Source organism: Centroberyx affinis, unplaced genomic scaffold (genome assembly GCF_046629955.1).
Source record: "Centroberyx affinis isolate AG114_WGS23_722 - 3 ecotype Tasmania unplaced genomic scaffold, CSIRO-AGI_Caff_v1 ptg000745l_1, whole genome shotgun sequence".
NCBI lineage: Eukaryota > Metazoa > Chordata > Actinopteri > Beryciformes > Berycidae > Centroberyx > Centroberyx affinis.
Genome location: NW_027279358.1, coordinates 1 through 10,039, shown reverse-complemented (window position 1 = coordinate 10,039; position 10,039 = coordinate 1). Strand labels below are relative to the sequence as shown.

At 43.5% G+C, this 10,039-nt stretch overlaps 1 protein-coding gene across 2 annotated transcripts; it reads left to right on the top strand.

The window, feature by feature from the left end:
• On the top strand, nucleotides 1-10,033 carry gtpbp1 (GTP binding protein 1). Of its 2 annotated transcripts, XM_071519863.1 has the most exons (14): nucleotides 1-386; nucleotides 1,988-2,099; nucleotides 2,331-2,511; nucleotides 3,347-3,530; nucleotides 4,957-5,121; nucleotides 5,460-5,583; nucleotides 5,919-6,033; nucleotides 6,384-6,528; nucleotides 6,709-6,891; nucleotides 8,014-8,149; nucleotides 8,340-8,518; nucleotides 8,768-8,929; nucleotides 9,317-9,367; nucleotides 9,678-10,033. In XM_071519863.1, exons 1-14 carry the CDS (start codon nucleotides 192-194, stop codon nucleotides 9,792-9,794), a joined length of 2,049 nt encoding a protein of 682 aa, XP_071375964.1. In that variant the 5' UTR covers nucleotides 1-191; the 3' UTR covers nucleotides 9,795-10,033. The 2 variants fall into 2 exon arrangements, with proteins under 2 accessions (XP_071375964.1, XP_071375965.1); XM_071519864.1 differs by lacking the exon at nucleotides 9,317-9,367.
• Nucleotides 10,034-10,039: the final 6 nt, after the last annotated feature.

The following is a 10,039-nucleotide window of genomic DNA, read 5'->3' as shown; positions in this document are numbered from 1 at the left end:
TGACAAGACGCATAGGAGCAGTTTGTTGTTGTAGTAAGGAGTGTAGGAGTAAGGCTGCAGCTAGATGACAATTACCTTGTTTCCTTCAGTGTAGCGTGTAGGCTTGCGGTCTGTCTGTGTGTTTGGGTGCCAGTCGTCATCACAACAGTAAGGAAAGGCTTGAAATTTCTTGCAGCAAAGCTGGCATAAAAATGGCATCAATGGCAGCGGCGCATGAGCCGAGTATAAGCCCGGGGTCCATACCGCTGGCAGAAGCTTTAGTTCCCGCTAGTATATTTGCACCAGACCGGGGGGGATGTGGAGACGACGCCGGGGACGAGTGCTTCGAGGACGGGGACATGTTCAACGGCGAGCCCGGGGACCGTGGGGTCGACTTCACTAGCAAGGTAGGCCCTGGGTATCAGAGGGCTGGAGGACCAACGCCAAGCTAATGTTTGCTAGCTACGTGTGCAGCTAGAAATGAATGAATGAATGAAACAGATGTGGTGTGTCATTTGCATCCATGTAATTAGGCAACACTTTAAGCAGTTGCAGACTGCAGGTCGAGCCTAGTTGAACACCTGATATTACAGGACTGGCTCTCTGGACTCGGGGAATTGCTTTGCTGACGTTAATTAAGCTAGCTAATTGTGGCTAACGCTAGCCGCTGTTGCTTAGCAAGCAAGCACTTACACTGTAAATGACTAGCGTTAGCTGCTTCTCGGTCGGAGCACAATACACCTGTATCTTCTTATTTTAAAATTGCACTCAGACATTTAACCACCACATCACTTACAACTACAACATCTGCAACTTGCCAACCATGTTGGGTGATGCAATTATTCTCCTAAGCAAGGCATAGCAACCTGAATGTGTTGTCAACAAACCACTATCATAACATTGGGTTGACTGGGTGAGTTTCCCATATACAAAAGCACATAGACTGATGAAATACAGGGCAATAAGGGTGTGTATGTGTGTATGTGTGTGTATGTATGTGTGATGGTTGTGTGACAGGCAAACAGGTCTATGGCTTGTGTAGGCTCAAATTACACATTACAAAGTTATGAGATGTCCTGTTTACACAGATTGCACACGGTTGCAACAGGGAGGCAATTCTCTTGCTCACCTTTGGCACCTATCAATTTCATCTGTTTGTCAGGTGTTGAAATGCTATGCTGTAACATTATCAATAAACCAGTAGTTTGATACTGTGATTTACCAATATCAATATGTGTAGCCTATACATCAATACAATATATTGTGATTGTGATGCAAAAAAAAGTGTCATTATGCATCATACAGCTGTAAAATGTATTGTGGTATTACTTACAGCCATAATCTGATATGATGACTGGATAACAACATTTCAAAGTCACAGTTCCTAATAGCAAAGCATTGTACATCTGGTGTATTGTTTGAGTGGTGGCTGTGAGCGCAGTGTTTTTGATGGGCCTATTTTACTTGCATTACTAGGTTAATTCCATCTAATTATAGCCTAAGGCAGTTTTACTATAGTATTGATTGTCATCAAGCTTTTTAGGTCTGTGTTAATAGTATGGTCACCACGTGTCCTTGACGTGCTGCATGGGAACAGAGACAGGTGTGTGTGTGCGTGTGTGCGTGCGTGTGTGTGTGAAGAACAACAGCTTTTCATATTGCCATGTCATACTTTATTCTCCTGTTTGCATTTTGAACAGGAGAGGAATTGTTTGAACTGAATGAACAATCCTCTCAGTGACGCCTACAGCAAATTAAGTCCAGTCACTGTCTCTCTTAAAAGCAACAACACCTGATGCAATGGTATGCAACGGCAGTTCACTATTCCACTTGAACAGCTATTGACTGTCACTGAAGGCCTTTCATTGGGTGAAGGATTTGCATTGATTATACTGTTATCATGGAACACACAACCATCAGGATTGTGATTTTGCAATAATGATCAAGTCTCTCCCTCTCTATCTTTCTTTCTTTATCTCTCTCTCTCCATCCCCCCCACCCCTACCAGCTGGCACTGGTTAGCCCAAATGGAGAGCAGTATGACTCGTTACTACGCCAACTGCGGGACAGGATGGAAGAAGGGTGTGGGGAGACCATTTATGTGGTGGGAATGGGTTCAGGTGAGAAACCCATGAACAATCTCCTTTAGCTCACTTGAAGAATTGGAAAATTAGGGTATAGACTACGTGAATTACACCTGCCTATATGCAGACTATATATATGTGAATTACACCTACAGAAACTTGTAAAGTCTGTACAGTACATCGGGCCTTCTTGTTATCTCAACCATGTGTACTTAACCTCTTTGTTTCCCTCCTTCCCCTTCCCTCCCTCCTCCCACTCCACTGTAGACGGTGGTGACTGGGGTCTGGATGAGAAGGATATGGAGGCCTCGGTGGCCACGGTGCGCTCTCTGTGTGAGCAGCTGGACTCTGACCTCATCCCTCTCCGGGAGCGCAATGAGGCCGCCGGCTTGGTCCGCGACTATCTCATCCGCCGGCGCGTGGGTGAGCTGGACTTCCTGGAGGTCAGGTGAGTGGAGGCGAGTGGTCAGAGATCAAAATGATAGTAGTTTCCCCTCACAGTACCTGTGGTTATGATGATAATTCCCCCTGGTTGATTGTTCAGTTCAGGTGTTCTGAAGCCCCCCTTCTTCTCTTTGAAGTCTTACTTTTTCATTATTTTGGCCATGGACCCGATCTCTCCTCTCCTCTTCCTCCTAGTTATTTACTGAAAACCATTGTTAATGACATGTTCAGCTCAATCTACGCAATTAGGAGTAAATATTAAAGGACAGTTCTCACCATTTTGACTTGGACCCTATTTTCCTGTAATTTTCCATCATATCAATTGATTCTGACCCCACAGTGCCACAGTTTGGCTCCAACTCTCAAGTTGCTTCTGTCTGCACTCACTGCCTCACCACTCCACAGTGTATAATCAAATTTGTTGTGTGCTTCAGCTGTATAAACTAGCAAAAATAAATAGCAAAAGTTGTCAGGTGATGGATAACTTGAAAAAGAAATATAGAGATATCCCATTATATATTATAATATATTATATTATACAATGTGTTGAAAAGGACATGCTTTGGGTACTGTTTGGGTCAAAAGTTTACTTTATTGATTTATTTATTTTGTGTGCCTAATAGACCCCAATAGGCATGTGAGGCATAAGAAACTCTATAGTGAAACAATTGACAACATTTGGTCAGAATCGAATGATGGAAATTTTACAGAAAAATAGTGTCCTTGTTGAAAATGGCCTGAGTTATCCTTTTAAGATGGTTATAATTACAGTTTTACTCTTTCTTACCTGTTTAAACTCTTTCTTTTTCTCTATTCTCCCCTCCCCTTTTCTCCCTCAGGGTGGCGGTGGTGGGGAACGTGGATGCCGGTAAGAGTACTCTCCTGGGGGTTTTGACCCACGGTGAGCTGGACAATGGCAGGGGCTTTGCCCGCCAGAAGCTCTTCAGACACAAGCATGAGATGGAGAGCGGCCGGACCAGCAGTGTGGGCAACGACATCCTTGGGTTTGACCAGGAGGGACAGGTGAGGGGGAGAGAGAGAGAGAGAGAGAGAGAGGGTATCACCCAGAGGTAACAGAGCAGAGACGTCTCCTGGTTGCCCTGGTTCTGCATGTTCCATCAGTCTAAGTGACCACCAAGGGATACAATGACTGCTCAAATAATTTGTTATTCAGTCTTACCTTTTTTTTTATGGGATTACTCAGCATTTCACCATTTATATCATGTTATTGCTTTGTAATCACTTGGACCAATGAAATCTGCAAATTATGTAAAGTCTGTCTGCTATAGACGATTAGGCAAAAATTTCCCAGAACCAGGGAAATTGCATGATTTCTCCACTCTATTCAGGAGATGCACATCAAACTGTTAAATTGTTTAAAGGATAAGGCTGGTGTTTTTTAATGCATTTCTTACCATCAACAAATCCTATGAAAATAACAAAATCAGCAATGATTTTGTTTTGCCAACAAGTCTCGTCCATGTAGCCGGTGCCCAATGAAGCCATGTCCCAGCAGCCATAGAACTCCATTGAATTTGATTTGGTAATAACTACAACAGCGTGACTTTTTGTGGTAACAGTTAGCGATTTTTAAAATTGAAACTATGTCTTTGTGAGCTGTATTTCAAGGTTTTTAGCTTACAATTGGAGCCAATGACTTCTGGGTTGACGGCTAAAAATGGTATGTGGGAAGTCAGAAAGTAACGAGAGTAGAGCAATTGCATTGTTGATTTTGTTATTTTCATAGGATTTGTTGAGGGTAAGCAATGCACTAAAAAACACCAGCGTTATCCTTTAACTAGGTTAAAAAGGTTGAGGGCCTAAGGCTGGTGGTGCCGGGTAGGTAAGGCTATGTGGAATAGGTAGGCTGATGTCTTGCTATGTTTGCCCTATATCATTCTGTTCTATGGTTGATTGTTGATCAGTTAGATCTAGTTAGGAGGCTCATTCTCTGTAAAGCCCTTTGAGACATGCATGTGATAAAGGGCTAAATAAATAAACAAACCTGAACTTGAACTTAACTGTATTTTAAAGTAATCGCATCATGGGGTTTGATGCTGAACACATGGGTGCTCAAATGCATCGACATTCTGAGTGAAATATTGACATGAACTAGATAGGTGAAGGAGATAACAGTGCAAGAGGTGAAGCAGAGGATATAATGGGAATATAGAGGATGGGATACAGCAAAAGTGAGATGTAGATAGGTGATCCATGGTTCAGCAGGCTAGCGCTTATGCAGCACTGGCTCATGTTTCATATCATGCATGGCTCCACTCTTATCTTTTCTGTCACTCTCCAATATTCCCTGTTTAAAGGGATGTTGGACTTCAGTAGTACCTTGGGTCATGATATCACCCCAAAATCTACAAAATGACATACAAGCAGAGGAGGAGGTGACCGTCTGAATGCTTTGGATATAACCTAGTCCTCTTCTGTCTTCCCCCAGGTGGTGAATAAGCCGGACAGTCACGGAGGAAGCCTGGACTGGACCAAGATCTGCGAGAAGTCCTCCAAGGTCATCACCTTCATTGACCTGGCCGGCCACGAGAAGTACCTCAAGACCACCGTCTTCGGCATGACCGGACACCTGCCCGACTTCTGCATGCTCATGGTCAGGAAGGGGGGCAGGGCAGCGGGGAGGGGGAGATGTGTGTGTGTGTGTGTGTGAGGGCAGGAGGTGAAATGTGACAGATGGCGATCAGCACTGTGCCAGTTAATATCAAGATCGAGTGTCAAGAAAACATAAAATCTGTCTGTGCATTTTATCTCTCTATAAAGCTTTCTAAATATATTCCATCAAATATTTAAACTTCAGATGAAACTGTTTCCAGTTCTTTCACATAGCGAAATATTTAGAAAACAAGCCTATTTGCAGTGTTGACAGTTTCAAAACTTCATTTTCCTTTCATTAAAATAACTAAAATTCTAAAATTCTCTGTGCCTCTCTAGGTGGGCAGCAATGCAGGTATTGTAGGGATGACCAAAGAGCACCTGGGCCTGGCCTTAGCTCTGAATGTTCCTGTGTTTGTAGTGGTAACCAAGATAGACATGTGTCCAGCCAACATCCTACAAGGTCAATGTCATTTTCTTTCTCTCCTCTTGCCTTTTTTTCCCTCTTTTTGTAAATACCTGTTGCAGTTATAGAAATAATTAAGTTACTGTGCCCAAATGTCATTGTAGTCATTTTTATGAGACATTCTGTTTTTCTATTGCTCAAAAAGCTACACTTTAATGTTGTCTTACTGCCAAAACATTGAGGGAGTGTTTGGATTTAGACTAACTGGTAATAATTCAGTTTGCAGTGTGGCTGCACTGTGATGCCGACAGAATATGACAGATTAAAAGCTTGATGTGCAGCCCTCATTGTCAGGCCATGTAATTCTTGCGGTCTTGCTTCGGTCCTAACAGAGACGTTGAAGCTGCTCCAGAGGCTACTGAAATCCCCCGGCTGTAGGAAGATCCCCGTCCTGGTCCAGAACAAGGACGACGTCATTGTCACAGCCTCCAACTTCAGCTCTGAGAGGTGCTCAAGTCTGTCTCACAGCCAGCCAGTCAGTCACACACACACACTGTACTCACACACTGTAGAACACTTATAGGAACTCCTTCATCCCAATCGCCGTCAGCATTTTAAACAAACAATGGAAGACATTCACACACTGTCATATTCGCACTTTTACCGCTAATCTTATGTATGTTTTTAACAGTTATACCTGTTTATTGTCTTTCTTATGAAGCACTTTAAAGACAATTTTAGACAATAAAGCTTTCTAAATCTGAACCTGAATCTGAAAGGTACATGCTCATATAGAGCGAAAATGCTCCTTTTTAACCTTTTTGTGTGTGTTTGTGTGTGTGTGCCCCCCCCCCCAGGATGTGTCCCATCTTTCAGATCTCCAACGTGACAGGCGAGAACATGGACCTGCTCAAGATGTTTCTCAACCTGCTTTCCTCCAGGACCTCGTACCGGGACGACCAGCCCGCTGAGTTTCAGATAGACGACACCTACTCTGTACCGGTACATACACACACACACACGCATACACACTACTTATGGACGCCATTGCTAAATACGTTCAAGTGTGTGCGTTATAGATGTAAAGAATATCGTGCAAAGTCTGCGCTGCTCACACGTCATTCAAAACAGTAGCTGCTACATGCTCTCTGGTCCACTAATCGTGTTGTGTTTACATGTCAGGGAGTGGGCACGGTAGTATCGGGGACTACTTTACGCGGACTCATACGTCTGAACGATACCATGCTGCTGGGTCCCGACCCCCTGGGCAGCTTCACACCCATCGCCGTTAAATCCATCCACCGCAAGAGGATGCCTGTCAAGGAGGTTAGGGGCGGCCAGACCGCCTCGTTTGCTCTCAAAAAGGTGAGGGGGTGGGGAAATCTCCCACAGCAGCATCTAGTGGGACAGTTTGGGACTGCACAGGCTTTCTGTGTATTATGATAAGTCAGTTGTAGATTTTAAGGTGCCGGCATCCTGGCGGCTCAGTGAGTGAAGGGATTGATTGATTGATGTATTTTTTGTCATGGGTTAGGTTCTGGTTCATGACCTTGGTCACATGTAATCTCCCCTCTCTCTCCTATTTTTGTTATCACTCTTCACTAATCTAATAAAGCAGCAATGCCTTAAAAATGGTCTAAAAAGATGCATGTGATGACAGAGATACTATTCTACAGAGTGTACACTACCAGTCAAAAGTTTGGACGCGCCTGATTGAATGTACTGTGTTTTTCATTATCTTAAAGCCATTTTGATCTAAAGGCTGATGCTTAAATGCTTGAAATTTGTTTTTTAGACAAATATAAATAGTGAAGTTGATACCTATGTATGCATTTCTTTCCAAAGCCTTTGCCCTACTTTTAGTGCACCACATTCTCACTTTTCTAACGTCCTTCTGTCCACCTTTTCCTCTTTTAGAGGAGTCTGACCTCATCCTTTTTGCCTCAGTCAAGAACACTCTTGAACCCACGTTCTTACTTTGATCCAGTATGAATGCGTAGATATCTCAGAATGCAAGATTGATTTTGAAGAGTGCTATTCAAATCTATTCATTATTGTTAGTGTATTATAAAAAGGCATATTTTGCTTATTTAGGGTGTCGGATCAGATTTGATCCAAGCTCAAGCATCACTGTTGGTGTTGGTATTGAGTGGTTTTGCGATGTTGAAAAACAATGTTATGGAACAAGGGATAATGAACTACTGAACAATGAAGTACTATCAGCGATGACCTTGACATGCACACAATAATCCAATTATTGCCTTTCCCCTCTGAATGTAAACTCTAATCAAATTATGACATAATCAGAGTGGAGAAATAACATCTGCCTCTGACATTTTGTAAAACTAAAAATTAACTTAAGTTGTTTACATGAACCACGTATAGATCACAGGATTGATGTGCTTGTATAATTAATGTGGTCACCCGTTTCTGAGAATTTGTCTCCTGTCGGCCTTACCCTTCCTACCATGTGCTCTTCCTGTGTAGATCAAGCGTTCGTCCATAAGGAAAGGCATGGTGATGGTGTCCCCAAGGTTAAGCCCCCAGGCCACCTGGGAGTTCGAGGCTGAGATCCTGGTACTGCATCATCCCACCACGATATCCCCCAGATACCAGGCCATGGGTGGGTAACAAACACACAGAGAGGCACATACTAAGTCTGCACAATCCCATAACGCATTGTCACGTGGTGATGATATATATTTAGAATAGGACTGTGGGAGTGTTGTTGCCGGTTTGTAGTGAAAGTTAAATTTTCGCAACTCACTGTCATCCTCTATCCAATCACCTCTCTGTCCTCGCCCTCCACTCAGTCCACTGCGGCAGCATCAGGCAGACAGCCACCATCTTGACCATGAACAGAGACTGCTTACGGACGGGGGACAAGGCCTCAGTCCACTTCCGCTTCATCAAGACCCCCGAGTACCTGCACTGTGACCAGAGGCTGGTATTCAGAGAGGGACGCACCAAGGCCGTGGGCACCATCACTAAGGTATTGGGCCTTATGGAGGATCAGGGATGCTTTATATAGGGACATGGCCAAGGTGGTGAGCGGTGGAACAGTCAAAATTATTTTAAGAGCTGAACCACTGACTAAGTCTAACACTGAGATATGTAGCATTTGCTGGGGGTATTGTGCCTTTTTTAAGAGTGGCTGTTTTTCTTTTGTACATCTCTTTGCAATGCAACAATGACAGTTCCCCCTGTTGTCAATTACTCTAATATTGACTTTTCTTTTCAGCTGTTGCAATCCACCAATAACTTGCCATCGAATTCCAAACCTCCACAAATCAAAATGCAGTCCACGAAAAAGGCGCCTCCCCGCAAAGAGGACGGCACCACGGCAGCTAGTGATGATGTAGCAACGATAGCACAGACAGCAAGTCCAAACTCAACACAACCGGTGAGAGAAAAGTGGATAAAAACTGTTACGAATATGAGGTGCAGTTAGGAATGTATAAGAAAGTGATATTTTGTAATGTAGCATGAGATCAATCAACTCTGAGTGCACTACTACTCCTACTTGCCTCCTTGCTTTCCTTCTGTTCCTGCTGTGTACTTGCTCTTAACATCATTAATCCTTCTCACCTTTTCTTCTTCATGTCCCCCTCTTTCATCCCCATCCTATCATAACTCCATGTTTGGTTTCTTCTCTTGCAATATTTTATCCACCACCTACTTCATATTGCTTTGATTTCCACTCCTTTCTTTCCAAATCACCCACTTTATTGTGCCACATCACTCCCTCCCTCTCTCTCCCTCTCCTTTGCTGCGTGGCTGTCTGCCTCAGGGAGAGGGAGATGAAGACCCTCAGATAAAGGAGGGCAACAAAGAGAACAAGGTAAAATTGGTAGATTCAAACTGAAACAGAACTGTGGAGAGGCTGAACAAAGGATGGTGTTTCTCGCTAAGGTTGCATCAACTGGAAATCTTGCTGACTTGTTCCCTGGATAAATGTCATTGAGTGAAAGAAGCTAAATGTGTGAATGAGTGGATTAAATTTCTATAGCTTTAGTGTGATTTTAATTGTGATTTTCTAATGTTCTTAGCTGGTACTGTAAATTGCTCCAGACAGTGGTATCAGTTAAATACCTCAAATGTAAATCTGGAGGGCCCTTATCGAATGTTGATTTTTGTTATCTCTCCTGCAGCCAAAGTCTGGAGGAGGTGGAAGGAGAAGAGGAGGCCAGAGGCACAAAGGAAAAGGCCAGAACAGCAGCACCAACTCCACAACAGCCCCCTCCTCATCAGGGATAGGGGGCTGCTGAACTACCCTCCCATTCCTCAGACCTATACCTCCCTCTCTGCTATCACTCCAGCAAGTGTCTTCATTGCACACATCAAGAAGGAAATCTTTCTTTGGACCAAGACATACAGACATACATACATACATACTTACATACACTCCTCAGTCTTAATATTCCTTTCATTTGCCTTTCTGCACCGGGTCCTAGTATAGTACAAATCCATTTTAAAAGGGAACACGAAGGGCTGTGTTCCAAACCAAAAAGCG